At 39.6% G+C, this 23,046-nt stretch overlaps 1 protein-coding gene across 1 annotated transcript; it reads left to right on the top strand.

Moving 5' to 3' along the window:
* Positions 1-4,704: 4,704 nt before the first annotated feature.
* On the top strand, positions 4,705-19,316 carry LOC127674527 (fibronectin type III domain containing protein 3C1-like). Its single transcript, XM_052170266.1, has 19 exons — positions 4,705-5,122; positions 6,361-6,416; positions 6,705-6,844; positions 8,374-8,433; positions 8,841-8,979; positions 9,511-9,564; positions 10,315-10,436; positions 10,523-10,697; positions 11,676-11,762; positions 11,949-12,087; positions 12,720-12,791; positions 13,486-13,604; positions 13,729-13,831; positions 14,258-14,364; positions 15,636-15,910; positions 16,197-16,409; positions 16,776-16,942; positions 18,194-18,315; positions 19,020-19,316. The coding sequence occupies exons 1-19, from the start codon at positions 4,720-4,722 to the stop codon at positions 19,314-19,316; spliced, it is 2,850 nt and encodes a 949-aa protein (XP_052026226.1). The 5' UTR covers positions 4,705-4,719.
* The last annotated feature ends 3,730 nt before the right edge of the window (positions 19,317-23,046 follow it).

The raw sequence follows: 23,046 nt of genomic DNA, 5'->3' as shown, positions 1-23,046 counted from the left end.
GAAAAGGAAGGGGACTTGCCTCAGCCACCCACTGGAGGAAGCAGACAAAATTATCATGTTAGCCCTCTAAGATCATAGTTGAATATAGGAGTTCGTGGAGAAAATGACCATACTTGAACCTATCCAGTAGTCCAGGAATGAGAAGTGCCACAAAACCATAAGGATCTATGCATTATCTTGTAATAATTATGAAATATTTTGGTCACAAGAAAGATGTTACCTGTATTTGTATGAGAGCAGAGCGATTAGGGTTGTGTGGATTTCAGGGCTGAAGAGAAACTGGACATTGGAGAAGGGAAGTGTGACAAGACTGAGAACAAAAGGAGGAAGTGGAGGATGGTGGAGAGGGGCTGATCATGTTGCACAGAGGTGGGAGACAAAGCAGAGGTTGAAGGAGAGTAAATTTGAAGGGCCCAGGGATGAGCAGAATGTCAGTTTATAGAACTTTAAGGCATAAGGGGCCAACTCTCATATATAGTTCCATTTGTTTAGAGAAGTGGGCAACAGGTCAGAGTGAATCTCCTGCTGGTTGGACTAGATAGACTAAGGCCTACTTACGAGCACCAGAGAGGTAAAGGTCAGGAAGGGTCAGGAAGGGTTGGGGAGCCCAAGGGCAGGAGTTCCTGAGGGCCTGTTTCAGGGCTATAAAACCTTGCTCTGTGTCTGGACTGGAAAACAGATGACAATGAGATCATCTTCGGATGCAGCATAAGAAGGTTGGGAGACACTAGCGACTCTGGAGACCTACAACTGTAAGTAGCAACTGTGGCATAAAACTGAAGGGGGTCTCTCTGTCTTGGGAAAGGAAATTGGGTCTACTACATCTTGGAAAAGAATTTTGTGGGGAGAGGGGGATATTTGGAAGGAGGAAGAGGACGAGTCAGAGGGAAAGACGGGAGGGAAGAAAAAAGAATGCCTGACTGCCTCTGAAGAACATTCCAGAAATGACTGGAACTGTCTCCAAATTCCTGCTGAGAACTTGCCAGGTAAGTTACTGGGAGAAGTTCTAGTCAGGATCAGTCCAAGGTAAGAAATAAGAAAGAAAGAGTTCAAATTTTGACTGGAGGATAATGGTGAACAAGGTAACTTTGAGGTCCAAGACTGAAAAGGGAGGTGATATCTGGGGGGGGGGATGGACAGCAAATAGGAGACTATCGGTCCTGTCAAAAGTCTAGAAGGGGGGGGGCATTGGGCTTTCAAATAGTAAGAATGGGCATGTTGTCAGTGGTTACAGAGTTTGAGGGCATGGGAATATTCACAGAGTGAGAAGAACAAGATTGAAGCAGGCAAAGCCAACAACGGGACAGAAGACTTGTAAAAAGAGAACTTCCTACCACTTTCTGGTTCTGATCCTAAAGTGATCAGAGTCCCTAAGAATTTGCTAAGTCCCATCTACTATTAAGATCACAGAGAGGTATTCAATTTATATTAGCACTAAGTCATTTGTTAGATCAGATTTTACTCCAGAGACCCAATTTGCAGACATTAGGAAAAGGGCATCTTAAAACAGATGTTGCAGGTACTGGGGGTGGGATTTGGAAACCCATGGTGTTTAGGAGAGCCCAGGGTGTTCTGAAGACCCCTGACCTGTGTCCTTGTCAGGATGTCAGTCAACTGTGGGACATTTCCCGGGGAGGACAGAAAAGGAAATGGCAGGCATCCCAGTAACAACTCCTTGGCCTCTTAATAGAGGAAGTACCCAAGGAACAGATTTCCTAGTCACCTTGGGAGAGAGGCATAGAAGGGAATCACTGAACATTCCAAGGACAGAACAAGACGCATTCACAGTGCCAGAGCTGCTAAGGAAGGGAATATGAGAGGAAATGGTGGAGAGAGGTGAGGAGGAGGGGAAGTAGAGGAGAAGAGAGGAGAAAAAGGAGAGACAAGAAAGAACAAGATGGAGAGGAGAGAAGAGAGAGGAGAGAAAAAGAGAGAACTGCTAAATAAAAAAGTGATCCAGTCCAATGGTTCAATAAGTACTTAGAGGGAGTTGGAGAGGGTTGCATTCTGCAGAGGGTTTGGGGTGTCATGACCAGGATGCCATACTTCTACAAAGTGTTCAATCATCTTCATGCAAACTGAGAGAAAGAAAGAAAGAAAGAAAGAAAGAAAGAAAGAAAGAAAGAGAGAGAGAGAGAGAGAGAGAGAGAGAGAGAGAGAGAGAGAGAGAGAAAGAAAGAAAGAAAGAAAGAAAGAAAGAAAGAAAGAAAGAAAGAAAGAAAGAAAGAAAGAAAGAAAGAAAGAAAGAAAGAAAGAAAGAAAAAGAAAGAAAGAAAGGGTGAAGGAGAACATGGAGAGTAAGCCAACGACTCTCCAGAATAGAGAACAGGATGCACTACAACAGGCAGCTGCTTCCTGGTTTGCAAGAAGACCCTGACACTCAGGAGGCAGGTCCACAGCAGTGGGGACAGGGTAATTTTGAAGTAAACCTAAGGAGGTCTTTTGTCACAGAAGGTGAGAGAACAAATATCTTTTAGATGGGGAAGGGGCTGAGGTCACATTGGACAGGTAAAAATCCTGCTTAAACAGGGATGCACAGGAATGATGTTAGTGGTGTGAACTTTGGGAAGCTCACTATGGGAAACTGAAATGCTAGCCACAGGAAGGAGGGACTATTCAAACTGTAATTTATTGACAGGAGGAGGCAGGGCTGGAATGAAGGCTGCCACTGAGTCATGTTCTTGTTCTCTCCCCAAATCATGGGCAGTTATCCTAATTTAGGTTTGTTCTGAGGATGAGTTCTTTGAGTGGATGTTGGTCTTTCCTTACAAGGCAGAGAGATACTTTCTTGCTTGCAATTGACCTGTTCTTTGTTGATTGGATGTGCCCTTTGGAACGCATATTGCTGAGTAAATTTTAGAACTCTTGGTAAAAGTGCCCGTGTTGACAACAGCAATAACAAAGAACCCTTTGGCCCTTAAATGAGCTGTTTCTGTGTGACTGCGCAGATTGGCCACTAGATAGAGCTCTAGGGCTTCCAAAGATGAGCAGGAAATAAACAATTGTGGCACCCATGTGTAGACCTTGCTTTTTCTCTCTTTAATCTTCTAGTATGAAACATTGGCTATTTAAGTCTCCTCCTGGTTTTAAAGATCTTGAAGCTCATATCTAATAAACTGAAGCAAGACTGTGGGATTCCTTTAAGCTTTTATCTAATATACAGAAAGATTTGACCTATAAAATGAAGCTAGGCTTTCTGACATGTAGCCAGATTAGTGTTCTTCTAAATGGTTTCAACTAGCCTAGACTGATGGTAAGTCGTGTTCTTGAGAGCATCCCTGTATCATCTCCCACAAATTGTTATACTTATTTAGTTTGATAATGACTATTTTCAAAACTACCTCTCATAGACAACATACAGTCTTGGCAAATCCTTCCCCATCAGATTCTACTTCAGTGGACTGATAGAGCCAGAGGAACTACATTACATAGCAGGCACCACACCATACCCTGGCCTAACTAAACACAGATGAGCCTTGGGTGCCCACAAATGAAGACTTCTCAAGGATATCACCTAGAACTAAGCTTAGAGGTCATGGAATAGTATAGGACAATCTATTAAGGCACATAAAACATCTCTCTCACAACTGAAGACCATGTGTCAGAGACATGGTGACCTAGATATAAGGTACCTCAGAGACTTTTCATAAATTACAACTGGATAGGTCTAATTGTAGATTGTAGTTATAATTTAATATGGCATGAGCAGGCAGTCATTCTTGTTCTGTGAGTGAAAATAAGGGACGATTTTGTTACAAATGAAACTAAGAATTTTTTATTTTAAGACTGACAATCAAAATTATACCAGTTTTTGAGAGCACACTGGAGGTTTCTGTCAGAGACAACATAGAAGGAGCAACCCATTTCATGGGTCTGGCACGAGCTGCAACGTTCACCCAGAAGATATTTCCCAAGGGCAGTAGCCCTCCCCTGTAGTCAGAGGAGAGATCCAGGACAGCATACAGTCTGGGCATGTCTCAGCTAGGGCTCTTCTCACAACAGAGACCCTTCCAACGTTTAGAGGTGAAACAGTTTCACACCACTTATCCAAGAATACACAGGCACACACTCAAACATGCAGGCAAGCACACACTCACCACAAATCACTCAGGGAATATCTTGCAACTAGGTTCAGAAAGAACATAAGAACCAGAGGATGGAGAGGAGTAGCGCTGTGAAAGGCTGGCCTCTAGATGTGACATAGGTGTTGAACACATCAACTCTGCCGCTGTGGTTATTGCATAAGACTTCCATAGGATCAGGAGATTCAATCTCCATCATGGAGTATTCCAAATATTTGTATTGATGCAAAGTAGGAAAAACTTTTAAAGTAAACCATGATTTGTCAGTGTTCTTTCGATGGTTAAGTAAAAGGACTTGAGGGAATACTACTGAACTTTATTGCATTCATTATCTCTCTTAGAAACGCATCCTCACAGAAGAGTGAATCATAACCAATTTGAAGAAAGGACTCTAAAGACTGGAGAATATTCAAAGAAAATAGGACATCACCAATTTGGTGAACACAGGATTTGTTCCACGTTTAGTGACACACCTTGGCTTCTCAACAAAGCCATTGGCATATCTGCTCTTTCTAGTGCTCTGTGTTCTTACACTGTGGGCACTACTCCAGGCACTGGCACTGATAACAGTACTTCAGACACTTACTCTCTGAATACTGTCTTAAACACTTGCACTATTGACAGTGCTCCAAGAGACATGGCTGACAATAATCCAGACACTAACCCTAATGACAGAGTCACTAGATCTGGTCATGCTCCAAACATTTTTATCTCAAATGCTGGCTTTTACACTGACATCAATAACAATATTATAGGCCCTTCCGCAAGTACTTACAATCAAGTCACCTCTGATGAAACTCACGAACCACCAGATACTAAGAGTATTCCAAGCTGTACTTCCGAGAGTGCTTGCAATGCTTTCATCTCTGAAAATGTTCATACCCCCTCCTCGAGTAATGATGGCCTCAGACCTTCTGATGCTGTCAGCGTTTCTGAAAGCAGTCACGGAGAGACAGAGGCTAACATGGGAGCTGGAGAGGATAAGCAGATATTAGGTGAAAACCAAAAGAAGACTCTGTCGTCAAATGCGTCACTGAAAGGTAAACACAGGAGCCCTATTTTGTTGCCAATGGGGATACAAGCCAAATAATTTGGACTCTCAGTGCATTTTTAAATAACTTTCTATTACATATAATTATTTATTTAGTCTGTATGTGTGTGTGAACAAGGGAGATCAGAGGGCAACTTATGGGAGCTTGTTTTCTCCTATCAAAGATGCAGGTCCCCAGTTCAAACTGAGGTTATAGTGCTTGGTAGAAAGCACCTTACTCTCCATGTCACCTTGCCAGCAAATTCAAAATACTAGAGTGCCATTCTCTGCTTCTGTTTCCTCTTTTCATCCATTTTTTTCTAAATTTTATTTCTAATTTATCATCAATTGACAAATAATAAGCCTAAACTTATAAAGTACAATGAGACATTTTGACACATTCTTATATATGGAATATAAAAATATAATTTGGAGTTAGTTAATGAAGCTAACTAACATCCATCATCTCACTTATCAATTAGGATTGTTTTTTTCTTTTCATTTTTTTATGTTGAAACATATGAAAACATATGTCTGCTATCTTGAAATATACCTTATAGTGACCAAATCACCCTGCTGTTCAATAGCTCCCAAAACTTATTCCTCTTATATGAATTGTATCCGCTTTGATCAACAATTCCATCCTGCTCCTATTCCCTGATTATTATGTTTCTTTCAAATGTACTATATTTTCTATACAAATGTGATCATAACCCATTTGTTTTTCTCTGCTTGGCTTATTTCATTTAGTGTAATCCCCTTCAGGTTTTATATGTGATAGCAAATGGCAGGACACTTATTGCACTTTTAAATTCCTAATAGCATATGCAAATTCATAGCTAAGCTTCCTTTTAAGCCATGAGTAATGTTAGAATGCATCTCAGTGGTAGAGTGCTTTATAGTATGCCAAAGGCCATGTATTAAATTCCTAGCAACACACACACAACTACACATAATAAATAAGAAGTACATCCTTGAATTCTTCTAACTATCTTCTAATGAATAATTATAAATTTCAATCCCAATTACTTTGTCTAATTTTATTTAAATTAAGAATTTGTAAATATCCTATGAGAGTTTCATATACATGTTGAATGGGTTCTGATTGAAATGTTTTAACACAAATCTTAATTGGGTTTTACTAGTTTTCACAGTGATGATGTATTAGTAATCTGATCAAACTCTTTTCTCTTGTCTTCGCCAATATATTATTTTGTTTGAAGTGTTTTTTTTTTCCCTTACTTTTAGAACATAATACAGAATACGGAACAAAGCAATGTTATTTCAACATTGAAAAACTTGTGGTATGTAACAAAAATGAAGATTTCATGCTATTCAATCTTTTCAATTTAACCATTCAAAATCATTGATATTTTTAAAGCATTTACTCTGTTGATATTTTCATAATATTCTGCAGCAATGCAATAACATCCAACGTGCCATCATTAAAGATAGAAGAGGTGGCTAATTAATCATAGTATTTAAACACATCATATGAGGATTGGACCTAGTATCAAACAACTAAAAAATTTTTGCATTTAGAAGTATAGGTTATGATTTTAAATATAATCCTTGCATTTCCTTCATTTTAGGTTTCTAATATTCAAACACGATCTGCTACTGTTTCATGGAATCTGAACACCACTGAAAAATATGATATTAATTCTCCTATGTCATTTGAATTGGCACTGTCCAGCAGTGGTAAAAATGGAATCTATAAAAATATATATACGTAAGTCTTTTTAATTATTTCACATTATTTAATACAAATAAACAGTATTAACATATAGTCATTATGCCCCAACCTATATCAAGTTTGAATTCTTTATACTCTCCTAAATTCTTTTTGACAGGAGTAGGTTTCTAGTAGTAGGTTACCAAACCAATACACAAAGCTCGTTAAGTTCATAGTATGTTATTCAAATATCTAATCATCAGCCAGCCATTGGTGGTGCTCATTTTTAATACTAACACTCAGGAGGTAGAGGCAAGCTGATCTCTGAGTTCAATTCCAGCCTGTTCTTTAGAGTGAGGATCAGGACAGCCAGGACTACACTCAAGAGAAACCCTGCCTTGAAATACCTGGATGCATAGATGGATGAATGGATGGATGGATGGATGAATGGATGGATACAATTTTATTTTTGATAATTTTTTCTTATTCAGAGACTTGATATGAAAATGTAAATTTATGTAAACTTTTCTTTCTTTGATAATTACCACTTAAAGTTGTGCAATCTAATAATCCCAATCATCAGTCAGTCCTCTGTGCTCTGTAGCACAGATGGGAATATGCAATATTGGCTTGCATGGAAATCTTTTTCTGGTATGTCAGATATTGTACGAGCACCACTACCTTAAAAAGATATAAAACTTAGCTTTCACCATTGGGAGGACAAGGAGGGTGAAGGGGAGGAGTTACAGCAGTAGGAGGAGATTGCCTGTTTGCTTCCACCTCTGATTATACTTTGCTTTGAGTACCCTTTGCTTAAACTTATCAATATCTTACATTTCAGAGGGGTCATTCTAGGAACTAGAGCTAGAATGAGTTGCTTGGAGTTTGCTCAGGAAGACATAGGTGTAGGAATATAATTCCTCTGTTCATGTGACAGACAGGATCTCACCCAGAAAGTCCCTCTTAAACTGAATGAACTAATTGTGTGAGGCATGCTGTTCTTCAAAGCATTTGGTATCTACACTCTTTTAAAAGAGCTACTTAAAAGCAAATTTGTAATATTTTGGTTAAATATATGCAGTAGTACAATGCAAATTGGCTGCACTGAATGAGTAATATCATTGATGGTGTGTGGTATAAATATATATTGAATGAAGGGACAAGACAAACTCAGAACTTCCTGGTGGCTGCTGTCCTGATAACTACTTTGATCAGCTCCTTCAGCTTCCTCTTGGTGCAGGGGTGCAGATGGGTAGATGAGTGGATTTGCAGATGTATATCCCCACCCTCTGAACTTGAGCACCTGCCTCAGACACCTAGAGTAACTCTGTGGAGTGTCCACGAGATCGTGAAAACCAGATAACTTCTAGATCCTACCATCCCTCAGAAACTCGATATGCTCTTCAAAGGAGGCTGCGGCCTACTAAGAACATGATTTTGCACTCATATAAAGTGGTTTAAAATTAGTGAAACTTTGAGAAGAATGGTGGTACTTTATCAGTTATTCAGTTATTATGAGACTAGAACTGTTTACTTTGCTGTTAAATGACTGTGAGATCCCATATAAACAAAGGTTATCTTCACAGTGGTGATGGTGTTACTGTGCTCCTACGTGATCTACAACCTTGCATGGTCTACTTTTTAAGGTAGGAACTCTGTCCCACAAAACCTGCCACCAGCCTGTAGCTAGCCAAGATTTAAAATCTGTAAGAGTTTAGTACTTAGAATTCCTGTAGGAAGCCTAGCTATTTGCTGCCATAGTGCTCTTGAATACTCATGAAAGCAACCGTCTCATGAGGCTAGGGAAAAAAACCATGAAAGTAGAAAGCAGGTGACTAGTTAGGGACATAAAGGGGATCAGTGAGGGTGGGACGGGACCAAAAGAGCTTTATGGGAAGGTAGGAGGATGGTCATATATGAGGATGCTATAATGAAAGTTGTTACTACGTATACTCATTGTGTACTAACAAAAGGACAACAAAGAATATGTCTAGAAACACAAACCTATAACTTGGGACCTCAACTCTTACAACAATTTCTGTTCCCCTTTCAGAGTTACAACCATAAGAGATGAAGAGCACAGAAGTGTGTCTGAAGTGGTTAGATTCACAACACCAGGCTGTGAACCAGACCCTCCTCTTGCACCCACATTGATTAGCAGAACCAAGAACACCCTGAATTTACAATGGAAAGTAAGGATTTTACTAACAAAAGAATCTCAAAATGATTTTAAAACAGTATCCCATTTCCTGAATTTTAACCATAAATGATACATGCTTCATCTAAGTTATTTTTCCATCACATCTCTTCACAATGATCTCTCTGTTCAGTCTAAGAGATCATACCTTGTGAATTGAGAAATGTCAATATACTTTGGATCATTAATAAAAAGCTAACTGCCCATTTCTAGCATTTAAGAGTTGGTGTCAATCATCCCAGTTGCCAGTAACACTGTGTCTCTGGTACCTTTGGTATCCATTTTAACATCCTTTTATACACTCTGGAAATACGACATATACAACTGGGGTGTGTCTGGGAGACTGGAAAATATGTGTATTAAACTTAAATCTGAAATGACTTGAAAATAAATATTCTTACACAAATTTTTGCAGTACAAATTCACTACACTTTAAATGCATAAAAGTATACTCATGATGTGTGCAGGATAAATATGTGCTATATAAAAATTAACTGTCATGATTTTATTATTCTGACCTTTTCAGGGTCCCAATGATAATGGATCCAAAATAAGCAGCTTTCTTTTGGAATGGGATGAGGTATGCTCATTTATTATTAATAAGAGAGTTTTTCATATAATATGTAATCTGATTACTGTTTCCTTTCTTCCAAATCCAGATTCCTGAGACCCAAACCACCCCCAGGCAAATCCACACCCTTTCTATTTCTCTTTAGAAAGCAGGCCTCTCAGAAAATGTGGAGGAAAATAATAATACAATTAGATATGATTACAAACAAAGAAACCAGAATAGGACAAAACAAACAAATGAACAGAAAAAAAAAGGAGTCAAAGAAAAAGCACAAGGAATACATATAGACACAAAGACACACACTTTCATATACACCAAAGTTTCATAAAGACACAAACTCAGAAAACATAATAGATAAGCAAAAGACCTGTAGGGGTTTTTATAATGACAGGCAACACAAATTGTGTCACACAAACACACACACACACACACACACACACACACACACACAAAACCCTTCAAAATTATGATTGAGTTCATTGTGTTGGCTAACCACTCCTGAGCAAAGGGAATGCCCTTAACTACAGATTACACACCCAGTGAGACTTCATGGGAGGAAGGTAACTTTTTTGTACACAGTGAACACTCTGGGTTATGGTCCAGTTCCGTCGCTCAGTGCTGGGACTTCATCTAGTTTAGAGCTGGTACAAAGGAATTTTTAAGAAATCACCTGATTGTGAATGAATGGTTAATGCTGTGGTGAACATGAGTTATGTGTGGTATTTTTAAATATGGTAATATTTTGTGTGCATTGTCTAGGGTAAAGGAGAAGACTTCAAAAGTTGTTACACTGGGTCCCTGAAACAGCTCCAACTCTTTAAACTGAGCCCTTCGACGAAGTATTCGTTCAGACTAGCTGCCAAAAATCACTTTGGCTGCAGGTACACTGAGTTGTTTGCACCACTAGAAAATCTATACTGCCATCAGATCCTGAAATTAATGCTTTCATTTCAACTTATTCTTTTAGTAATTTCAGTGAAACAGCAGTCTTCTATACATCTGGAAACACACCTCCAGCCCCACTACCGCCTAAATTGAAAGAAGCAGGTGTCAACAGTTTGTCTCTAGAATGGCGTGCCCCAACAAACCCAAACCCAAATGACACTCTTACTTATGTGCTAGAGATGGAGGAAACAAAACCTGTAAGTCTCCTTTTTTTCTTATTTATACAATGATCGTTATTCTCTGCTTTCAATAACTTTCTATACTTACTTCTCACTTGGAAAAGAGCCCAGCCTTGAGTCTCTGTATTCAGAATGGAATCAGTGCAGAGCCACTGTTGGGCAGGTCTCCATAGGCCTCCTTATCCCGCAACTAGCTGGATGCAAGTGCTCCAAGCCCTACCCAGTGTCTATGCAAAGAAGCCTGTTAGCATCTTCAACTCCAAGCGTGTTCTAGGTGACTCTCTGTGGCCACATGTAGTTTTAAGCACCTTCAATGGAATTCTTAAGCTGTGTTCTTTCTTCATTTAGTTTCCTCATGTGGGTGAACAACTACTTCATTCCTTTCTGACCTTCCAAATCTGTGTTAAAGAGCTAGTCAACTTAAAAAGCAGCTATAAGTTACTGTGTACATGTTACCAAAATGTAAATCAAGCATAAAACATTGAGATGAGCTTTGGGTTGTATATAACCATTTATTACATCTTGATAAATGAGCTTTTGAAAAGAGAAATTTTATCCAACTTTTATTGAAAAATAGATTTTTCTCTCATAGAATACAATACACCTGAACCACAATTTCCCCTTCTATTCTGCTCCTTCTAACCTGCCCCTCCCACATAAACATACCCCTTTCCATCAGAAAAAGGGCAGGCCTCTCAAGGTTATCAACTGAACATGGCATAAAAATTTACAATAACACTAGGCAGAAACCCTCATATCAAGGCTGTTTGAGGCAACCCAACAAGTGGAAAAGGGTCCCAAGAGCAGGCAAAAAGTCAGAGACAATGCCCATTGCCACTGTTAGGAGTCTCACAGAACACCAAGCTAACATCATAACATAGATGCAGAGGACCTGATGCAGACCACTTTGGGGTGGAAACCATTCAGGTAGATAGTAAATTGAAGCTACACCTTGAATCTAGTCTTCTTCCTAAATTTACTGTCCTCAATTTTTAGCGATTAGGTTTTACACCTAAATACAATGGAGAAGACCTCTCCTGCACTGTAAGAAATCTTCAAAGAAATACTACATACAAGTTTCGGGTATGTGGCATGACATATAAGTTGGGTGGGGTTTTTTTGTTTTTTGTTTTTGTTTTTTTTTGCATTGAAATGAAACTTTTGTTGGAATTTGATTCTTGGAAATTCTCATGTACCTGGTGCTCTACATATTACTAAACGGAACATTGATTTCCATTGATTAACAAAGTGTCTCCTTTACACAAACAGATTTTTGCCTGCAATCTTGAAGGAAGGAGCAAACCTAGTGGAGAAGTAAAATATACTACTCGTCCAGCTAGGCCTGGATGCCCTACAAAGCCATATGTAGTGGGAACGATCCATGCCCGCCAAGTGACAATTGGATGGGGTAAATAATGTTTCCCTTTTGAAATTTTGCTCTCTCCATACTAGTATTTACTAGTCAGAAGACATCTTCCTGCATTTTCACTAAGCAAAATGTTCTCATTTGCATGTGAACTATTCTGCCATATGAATGAGTTTAGTTGTTAACCCTGTTGCTTTTTCTATTTCCTATTGAATGAATATCCTATTACTGGCTTAACTATTCACAAGTGAAGCTATTGTTGAACTTCATAGGGATCAGTGAATAATCTTCCAAGTAAAATGAAATTATATCAAACATAAGAACCATAACTAGAAGTTTGTGCAAAAGATGAATGTCAGAAATTATATTTACATGAATATCTTACCTTATAAACTAGGTAAACTAGGATAATTATTCCATCTATACTTATTTAGTCTCTTCATAAGAACTTTGAAATGCTATCTAAATGCGGATGGCTGATATCACATGTATATAGCTTGTATTATGTTTAGAGATAATTAGTTTAGTATAGAGATGTGACTATAACAATGTGACACAATTATATTTTTCTGTGAAGAGGTATAATTTATGAGATAAAATTATACTGGAAACTTGTAATTTCAAAAACCACACTAAAAAAAAAAGAATCACTTAAAATTTATTTCTTCCTTTAGACTTACCCAAAGACAATGGTGGAATGAACATTTCAAGTTACAGTTTAGAAGTTTGTGAAAATTCAGATGGTGGTAAGGCAACACAAATTTTAAAAGGGTTTATTTTGATATAATCTTACACTCATCTAGAAATTATTAAAACATTCTACACAGTTCCTCTGTAAAACTTGCACTTGGATTCACCCCATAGCAGTGCCTCATGTAGACATAGTGCAATTACCAGACCCAGAAAATTGGGATTAATACACACCTATAAACCAAACCCCAGAACATTCATGGATTCCTTTGGATTTGAATAAGAAATTGTTATTTACTGATCACTTACAACTTATGTTTAATTCTAACGGTAATGATATTATTAACAATCATACAAATATTGTTGGATTGTTGCTGAAGAGATGTCTCAGTGGTTAAGAGTATTGACTGCTATTCCAGAGCTCATGCGTTCAGCTCGAAACATCTACATGGTAGCTCACAACCATCTGTAAAGGGGTCTGATGTCCAATTTTGGTGTATCTGAAGACAGTAGGTATATTCAGGTGCATCAACTAAATAAATAAATCTTTAAAACAATATTATTGGATCAACTTATTTCCCAAAATGGTTTTTTCTTAGGAAACATATAATATGTAGATTGTGTGTGTGTGTGTGTGTGTGTGTGTGTGTGTGTGTGGTTTATATCATGCATACATTAGCTATTATGGTGACCTATAATATTTATACATGATGTATGAAAAATTGAACCAAATTTCTCTTCTTCCTTCAGCCAATCTCTGGAAAATAATCTACAATGGCACTCTACTGGAATTTCTGTATGCTGACCTCCAACCAGACACCACATATAAACTTAGAGTCTTTTGCACTTCACCTGCAGGCCAAAGCCGTGTAAGAAAACAGAAAGGGGAAAGTTCTCCAATTGAGTATTGAAATAAACTGCTACATTACTAAATGTTTTCTGAAGATCATCTTGAATTTCGTATAGTAGTAAAATATTTTGTATTTCTCTCAGCCTTCAGACGAATTGACAATTCAGACACCTGCTCTTCCTCCCAACTCTGGCTGTTCGCAACCCTTACATGGTAAAGCCAAGGGCAAGGATACCAACCTTCCTGGTAAGTAAGGCTTCCTTATGTGATTGACAACTCTCCCTAAACTTCTTCCTGTCTTGTGACTTTTGCTTTGTGTGCATGTGTTAATACTAGCCAGTAGCATTTCCTTTTAGAACAGAATTGAACAATTCTTAGGAAACCAATCCTTAGTAATTGACAACCCAATATATCAATGTCTAAATCAAATGATGAATTTAATGGATACAATAAGCTTTCAGTATCTAAGCCTTTTTAAAGAGTTGTCTTAATTCACTATGCAGTATTTTGTATTGTTTTAAAGAAACATCTCAAAAAACTTGGGACTTGGTGTGGGGCCAAAGGATGCAGTATGCACTTAGCAGTCACAACTCAGTGGACTACATCACTAGTACCACGGTAAATTTGATGGTGGGGGGGAGGGAAACTGAGTGCATTTTACATATTTTGTAGACAATCGTGCTGTTAATGTGAAGCCAGAAGCACTTGTGCGTGGCAAAAAAGCAAAAGGTCCTCATCATGACAGAAAGGAGTGCCCCAGCTCTAAAAAGAAATGTGCAGTAAGTAAATAAGTTCCGGAGGAACCAATAATTCCTGGATGAACACATAAAGCACAAGTAGAAAAGCTATACCGTTCAGATGAGGAAGGATCAGGAAGAAGTGATGTATACAGAAGAAAGCTACAATGGAGAACACCCTGGCCCTGGACTGCTAGGCCAGCCCAGAGATGGGCCATTGAAGCCGCCAGGGTACAAAGTCTTTGTCTGTGATATGCCCTTGGCAGTGAATGGTAGCATCCCCTTTAGGCATTCTGAATGCTTCACAGGGAGAGAGAAACCCCTCAGTGATGATAGTGTTGGCCTAGGTATAAGGAAACCACCATTATCACCAAGTCAAGGAGATGGAGTGAATGATCCTATTGGTAGGTACCCACAGAGAGTCAGCATAGATGGTCACTGCAGTGTTCCGGGCTGAGGGTAGAACCCTGACAAGTATGCTGAGCTCTGCCTGCTTAAGAAGCAGGAAGTGTGCCTCTTCCACTCAGAGAGAATGGAAGCAGTTGAGAGTCTCATGCTATCCCTCAACAAGGGAATCAAACAAGTAGGGGGACTTTGAGGGAGCAGCCCTCAATCAAACAATCCAGGGTCCCAGGAATGAGGGTCGAATTGAGCTGGTAGGAAACCTTAAGGGAGTCATCTACTGCCTCTGAGTAATGCTGAGGAGTGTTTGTGTCCCAAAAAGGGTGTTGGCCGTAGCTGGGAGCACAGCAGTCACAGATACTGGGGGGAAGGCTGTCCAGAGGCTGCAGGGTAGAGAAGACTGATGTGACAAGACTGGAGGCAAAAGGGCGAAATAGAGGAGAGGACAGGAAAAAACAACTTAGTAAAGGATAGACTGGAGGCTGTGACGAAGAGCAGGAACAGTTGTTGCCTGAAGTTAGAGACAAAGACGCCAGCTCAGATATTTTCCACAGGCTGGGGGTAATTAGAGCTATTGGGCTAGAATGCCTAAGGCCTGGTTGCAAGCACTGGAGAGGTAAAGGTGAAAAGCACATGGACAAGAAAACACTCTTGAGCTCTGACAGAGTGGCTTGAGGTTTTCAGGGGGCTGTGGCATATGGGGGCAGTCAGTGTGAGAAACCAGGGTTCATCTGCACTCAAAAGAATAGACAGACATCACTAGTTTCCGAACCAAAACAGCATGATTTTTACAGTCACAGAACAATTACACATATGTAAACGTGTACGAAAGGAATGAAATCTATCCTCAACAATCACAGAGTACTGAACCTGAGCCTAGGTGACATGCTAACAAACCATGTGTTTTTCAGGCTGTAAATATAGTTGGGGTTGGAATGTCCGGAGGAACCGCAAAAGTGACTACACCTGGAACCGTCCCAGCAATGGTTCCAGGGTTACAAGAAGTAGAGAACAAAGTGCCTGCCAAGCTGTCATCAACTTGCATAGCTATCCAGTGGGAGGAGCCAGACTGCCATGGCTCTCAGATCACCGGATATAACATTGAATATGGAGATAAAAAAATGGTCACTGTCAAAAGAATAACCGAGTATGTTCTGAAAAATCTACAACCTAATACTACATACAGGTTAGTCACCCAGATCTTATTTTGGGTAAATGAAGAGGATGTTGAGAGCACATCCACATTTGTGTATTTAATACACACAGATGTCCCTTGAAACGAGTTCTTAGTGAAATAACAGTAAGAGCCAAAGTCTGCTTTCATCAATATTCTCCATAGTAGTTATGTCTTGGAAATCTGTCTTGTGACCGGTATGATCATATTTCTAATATAGATAGAGTGGGTTGGCTTATATGAAGAAAATAATTTCATTTATTGAATATAAATTCTTACATTTTACTTTTACCACTAGAATCAGAATTCAAGCAATCAATCATTATGGACTAAGCCCTTTTAGCCCATCAATAAGATGCAAAACCAAACCACTACCACCAGAGCCTCCACAGCTCAACTGTGTGGTCTATGGACACCAGAGTCTCAGACTCAAATGGGGCACAATCTCCAGCAAAAAAACACTTGCCAACTTTATCAACTACAACTTACTAATGGAAGATCGATCTGGAAGGTAACGACTTTTACCATTTAAAATCTACTACAGTAAAAACAATTTAAATTTGTTATATCCTGCCAGGCATGATCCCTCTCTCTCTCTCTGTCTCTCTCTGTCTCTGTCTCTGCGTCTCTCTCTGTCTCTCTCTGTCTCTCTCTGTCTCTCTCTGTCTCTCTGTCTCTCTGTCTCTCTCTCTCTCTCTCTCTCTCAGACACACACACACACACACACACACACACACACACACACATACACATGACACCGCCTTGATTTCTATTGGCCTTTTTTGTTTGGTTTGGTTTTACTGGCTTAATCTGACTTCTCTGGTCATAACTGATGATTATAATATTGTCTCCTTAATCTTTATCCTCTTTCTCTCAGATTTTCTGTCATTTACCGTGGGCCAGATGTGACTCACAAAGTGCAAAAACTGAGTGAATATACAGAATACAAGTTTAAAATCCAGGCATGTAATGAAGCTGGTGAAGGACCAGAGTCTGACATCTACACTTTCACTACAACAAAGTCCCCACCCACTGCACTCAAAGGTAAATGGTATACAAAGACACTAACCATTTTACTGGTGCGTCCACAGAACACATATCGAACTGAGCAGTACTTAGAAAATTCTAGACTCAGACAGGAGACCCGGGTCAGAAAGGCAGATACCACATGTACTCTCTCATGAAAACTCTTGCTTCTAAATTTTTATATCAGTGTGTTCAGGTGACAGTAACTCTGGGTAGAGCTCAGGAAACTAGAAATATTAAGGTGTGGAATAGGCTCTCAGGAAGGGGTACGGAGAGGCTATAGAACACATACTATGAAAGTGGCTGGGCTTGGAGAAGTCCCAGTAGGATGAGAGAGAACAGGAAGCTGGGATGAACAGCAAATGGGGAAAATAACCAACACTTAAAAAAGATGAAAAGGCCATCCTCATCTGCCCCACAGTAAATGATCAAAAATCTGAGAGAAAGAAGATAAAGATTAAGGAGACAATATTACGATCATCCATTAAGCCCAGAGAAGTCAAATTAAGCAACAAACCTGTAGTTTTGTTCACGGACTAAATATTAAATCTTGGGGCTGGAGGGTTGGATCAGCGGTTAAGAGCACTGGGTGCTCTTCCGGAAGACCAGGGTTTGATTCCCAGTGCCCGCCTCACAACTATCTATATCCACTGGTACTGTAGTCCACATGTAGTACAGACATACCATTTAATGCAAGCAAAATATCCACACACCTATAATAATAAATAATTTAAAAATTAAATCTTAAAATAAAACTAGCAGTAGAAATTTTTTAAATTCACTAATAGGAAAGTTCTACAAAAAAATATAGTCCTTAATGAGGGATTCAAATGGCAATGTAAGATTTATTAAGATTTCAGGCCCAGTAGAGGTGGTTCATGTCTTTAATTCCAGCACTCGGGAGGTAGAAGCAGGTGGCTGAGTCCAAGGCCAGCATGGTCTACAGAGTTCAGGACTGCCAGGGCTACACAGAGAAACCATGTCTTGGAAACCATAAAAACGGTTTAATCAGGATTTTTTCAAATGTGTTAGAGATCATCTAATTCCACCACTACCACTTTTAAGAGGAAGACATGGAGCTGAGAGATATCTCAGAGTTTAATAATAATTGCTATTTTTAAATTATGGTTAAATACTCATATTAGTTTCTCATCTTTGGTTTACATGTACATGTAATGATTGTGTGGTTGCATGGGTATTTTCAACGTATTTGAAATTTAAATGATTACAAATTATTTAGACCTTCTAAAATGTAACCTTTTCCCCCAGCACCTAAAGTACACCCACTGAATAACAACTGCTGTGAGATCAAATGGGAGTCTTTGGAGCCAGTTGAAGGTGACTCCATTGTTTACTGTCTTCAAGTCAACACGGGAAAAAAGATTAATCAGGTATATTCTCTCAAATTTAGACTTTACCATTTTGACAGTCATGGTAGTTCATATCTGTAGCCTCTACACTTGTGGGGTAAAGGCAGGAGGATACAGGCACTCTTTGGCTACACATCAAGTTTGCTTTTAAAACAAAATGGTAGGTTGTGGTGGAGTGAGCCTTTGATCCCAGTACTTGGGAGACAGAGGTAGATGGACCTTTGATTTGAGGCTAGTCTGGTGGAAGGAGAGAGGAGTTATAGGACATTAAGGGCTAAAAAATAAAATTTCAGTTCTATGTCCATCTGAGTGCTGCCCTTTTGGCAGGGAGTAAGTTATTGTTGAAGGTGTTTAGAGTAACTAAATCTTATCCCAACTTCCATCTCATCCATACCATTTATGTACGTAGTCTTCATTTGGAGACAACTAGCTTATTCATTTAATTAAATCATTACCATTGAATTGTATAATGTTTCTTGATTCTCACTGGACATGACCATAATGTAATTAAACTTTAACAGTTGTGGGGGTTGCTATGCTTTATTAAACAAAATTATCCAAACGATGCTGAATTCCCTCAGAACAGTGGAAACACTGAATAACTTTTTACTTTTGTTATGAATATGTACATGAGATACTTTTCATTTCTCTTGTTGTAAAAACCTATCCAGTGCATCTTTAATTGGAAAGAAAACCATGATGTTCATTTGATCCTTTTTCCTTAGATTTACAAAGGCCCGAACACTTCCTTTTCCTTTTCCAACTACCATGCAAATTCACGCTATCGCTTCAAGGTCTGTGCAGGACGCCGATATGAAACCTCCAATGGTCTTCAAGAGCTGTGGGGCCCATATAGCCCCAGTGCTCTGTTCTCAACTTACAAGCATCACTCTGGGCACGGTAAAGGCAGTGGGGGTAGAGGAAAAAGCAACCACCATGAGAATGGAGCAAAGTACGTGATAGGGTTCACACTTATTGCTGTTTTGTGTGCTGTTGCTATTCAGTACATCCTGTTCATCTAGTCAATTATTTAGAAAAATAGAAAGCAAATTATATCACATTTAGAAAACCTTAGATACATCTTAACTCTTATGCTTATACTAAATGCTTAATGATAGAAAGTAGTAACAGAAATCTAGGGGGTGGGAGGTGGGAGTGGGTCATGTGGAGGGATATATACTTGGAGGCAGGGGGTGGGGGGAGGGGTTGGAGGGACATATACTTGGAGGCAGGGGGTGGGAGGAGGGGTTGGGGGTTTTCAGGTAGGGGGGAAACCGGGAAAGGTTTTACCATTAGAAATACAAATGAAGATTATATAGATTTAACAAAAAGAAAGTAGGAACAGAAAAAAACAAAACAAACAAAACAAAAATTAAAAAAAAAAAACACAACAAAAAGCCCTATCTTTGATTTTATAAGCTTTTGTGACAGTAGAAGAAAGATTTCTAAGGAAAGATATGTACTTTGAATTTGATCATTTTCATTGTTCTGTCAACACACATTGCCCTTTTATGTACAATTAAGACATCTGTGGAAACTTTCTGCCTTCACTTTTCAAGTTAATGTTTTCAAAAAATTTAGGACTATGAAATAACAACAGTATTTTGGATTTTTTTAGAACAGAGAAAAATCACTTCTATCTGTCCTGTTAACATCCACATAAAGTAATAAAATTATATCTACCAAACTTCTTGTGTATGCTTATTTGTTCAAAATAATATACTCAGCTATCGGTTTCTACCGGGATAGAGACTTGGTGTGCTTCTTAGGATTCGCTAAAGAAACAGAGCTGGCAGAATGTATATGTATACACACATACACACACTAACGGGGGATTTATCAGAGTGCCTGAGAGTGTGTGTGGTCTGGATAATCCAACACTGACTGTATCCTGTCAAAAGGACAAGAATTAACAGTAGTTTCATCCACAAGACTGGCTGTCTCAGCACTCCCAGTCTGGGCCTGGAGTCCTTGAGGATTCCTGAAGAGCTGTTGGTTTTCAGACTGCATTGGAATCCTGAAGAAGTTGGATTTAATACCAGATAGCAACAGGATAGATAAACTTGCCAGGAAGAGTAAGAGAAAGCAGGCAAAAACACCAACACTTCCTTGTCCTGTGTCCTTTGATGTAGACTGCCACCAGAAGGTTCAGTCAAAATCTAGGATGGGTCTACCTGCTTGAAGTAATCTAATTAAGTACCCGGAAGTACCCAGCACCTCGGGTTTTCATTGACTCCAGATGCAGTCATGTTGACAACCAAGATTAGCCATCATGTTTTGTTGTGGGGAAATAGTAATTTTTAGCTCCAGGAGCTTTTCTCAGAATATGCTAAGAAACCTACTGCCCTCACTGAAAATATTTAAGATGCTATTTCCTATTTCAGTGGTTCTAACACTGAATACACTAAATTCAAGTTGAAGATATCCATTTCTAAAGGCCACTGACAGTTTTGGCATATTCTTAGATATAGCCTTTTATTGGACACTAATAAGTGATATTATACAAGTTCCACCACATTTTTATTCATATTGGCTTAGTCTTCCTTCTCTTATATTTTTGGTTGTGAGCCTACACAGCTAAACCATCTTTCCACTCCTCAGACTTGCTTCTCTATAAACACCATGTTGCCATCATGTGACAGATACCATTTTATTTGCACTAAGCCAATAACTGTTGGTCCAAACTGACAACTGCAATAAATCCAGTTCCACATGCATTCTGTTTGATTTCTGATACTAGATTGAAATCCTTCCAAAAGATTATACACTTTAGGAAAAAATTACTAAATAGTACTACAGACCTATCTACAGTAAGTGCCCATTGATTAAAAAAAATTGTGACTGAGCTGGGCAGTAGTGGCTCGTGGCTCTTGGCTTTAATCCCTTCACTCAAGAGGCAGACTCAGGTGAATCTCTGAGTTTGAAAATAGCATGATCTACACAATGAGTTCAGGACAGCTAGGGCTACACAGAAAAACTATATCTAAGTCCCCACTCTCCAAAGGAAAAGGGAAAAGAAAGGAGGAAAGGAAGGAAGGAAGGAAGGAAGGAAGGAAGGAAGGAAGGAAGGAAGGAAGGAAGGAAGGAAGGAAGGAAGGAAGGAAAGGGAAGGGAAGGGAAGGGAAGGGAAGGAAGGAAGGAAGGAAGGAAGGGAAGGAAGGAAGGAAGTGTGGCCAGTAAGGTACGTAATTGAGTATTAGTCATAAACACAAAATCCTCTCATTTGTAGCAAAATTGTCAGAACTGAAGGACAGTCTATTAATTGGCATAAGCCAAACACAGAAAGAGAAATACCACACGATTGTAGCTCATATACAGAAACCTAAAGGAGTCAGAGTGTACAACACTAAGAAGTTAGGAAGTGGACAAGAAGGAAAGATGAGATTGGTTAAGGGGTATTGAAAGCCAGACTGAAGAAATAGCTCCTAGTGTTCCACAGAATAGTGGAATAAATGATAGTCAGAACATTATGCAGACTTACAAGAGAGATGCTGAAATGCTGTAAGCATTCTTTTAAAAATTCATAAAGAGGCTCAAAACATTAGTGTCAAAGAGATAAGGGCATGGTTTGACCAGTTAAGGTCAAATTAAGTGTTAAAGTGAAATAACAGTTGAAAGTATTCAAATGGAGAAGTAGAAGGAAATACAGGGTTGGCAGAAAGATGCCAACCTAGTTGGCATCTCTAGTTGCCAGAGACCTGGGGTCAGGGGGTGTGGGGCCCTGCTTGGCATTGGGTGTCAAGCCTCAAGTCTGGATTTAATTCTCTTTCTCAAGTGGGAGGTGCCAATTTAAATCGCGACCAATGCACCAATCTGTGTGCACAGGCTCCCAGGAAGCCAGGGGGAAATATTCCTGCTCTGAAAAAGAATCCCTGAAGGAAGCAAAAAGGAAAGAGTTGCCTGTGGTGCTCCACCCTCAGCTCCATGCAGCTCAGCTCCAGATACCTCCCACTTGAGAAAGAGAATTAAATCCAGACTTGAGGCTTGACACCCAATGCCAAGCAGGGCCCCACACCCCCTGACCCCAGGCCTTATCCTCACACTGAGCATCTGGCCCCTCCCAAGCCTGATGACTAGAACACCTCCACCAGCCCCACTCTCAACCTCATGTGGCAGAGCAGTGACAGCATCCAACCCGGTGAAATGCAAAGAAGTAAAGTGAGACTAACGCTTTTCCTTAGAGCTCAGTGCCAGGAACACTACATAGAGACATGATTTCTAAAAGATCCCAACAGCCCCTGTCTCCCAGACCAACCATTATAAATGGAGCCCCAAGACATGCCCAGCACCAGACAGGGACCTACTTTCTGGTGAGGCTGACTTCCAAGCTATAGGACTACAAGTTGGGAACAGAGAAGAAAAAGGACCTGATCCTACCTCCATACTCTCCCCCCTCACCTCTCCCACTCAGGTCCCTCCCTCCCTCTGCCTCCCATGACTATTTTGTTCTACCTTCTAAGTGTGATTCCAGGATCCTCTCTTGGGCCTTCCTTCCTGTTTAACTTCTTTGTGTATGTGAGTAAATGCTATGCATGTCCTTTTGGGTCTAGCTTACCTCTCTGAAGACTGGACAGAGATCAGAGACACTAATCAGTCTGGCGGTTCCTCAGAAAACTGGACATGACACTTCCACTCCTGGGCATATACCCAGAGGATTCCCTGGCATGCAATAAGAACACATGTTCCACTATGTTCATAGCAGCCTTATTTATAATAGCCAGAAGCTGGAAAGAACCCAGATGCCCCTCAACA

The sequence above is a fragment of the Apodemus sylvaticus genome, chromosome X (genome assembly GCF_947179515.1).
Source record: "Apodemus sylvaticus chromosome X, mApoSyl1.1, whole genome shotgun sequence".
NCBI classification, from domain to species: Eukaryota; Metazoa; Chordata; class Mammalia; order Rodentia; family Muridae; genus Apodemus; species Apodemus sylvaticus.
Note: the sequence above shows the minus strand (reverse complement) of the source record. Positions and strands in the feature narration are given on the sequence as shown.

What these genes read in the sequence shown, in the direction of transcription:
- LOC127674527 (XM_052170266.1), top strand. Translation starts at nt 4,720, where the DNA reads ATGGCTGACAATAATCCAGACACTAACCCTAATGACAGAGTCACTAGA. An exon ending in ATACTACATACAAGTTTCGG is followed by an intron (nt 11,763 to 11,948) that starts GTATGTGGCATG and finishes TTACACAAACAG; the next exon opens with ATTTTTGCCTGCAATCTTGA. An exon ending in CACCTGCAGGCCAAAGCCGT is followed by an intron (nt 13,605 to 13,728) that starts GTAAGAAAACAG and finishes TATTTCTCTCAG; the next exon opens with CCTTCAGACGAATTGACAAT.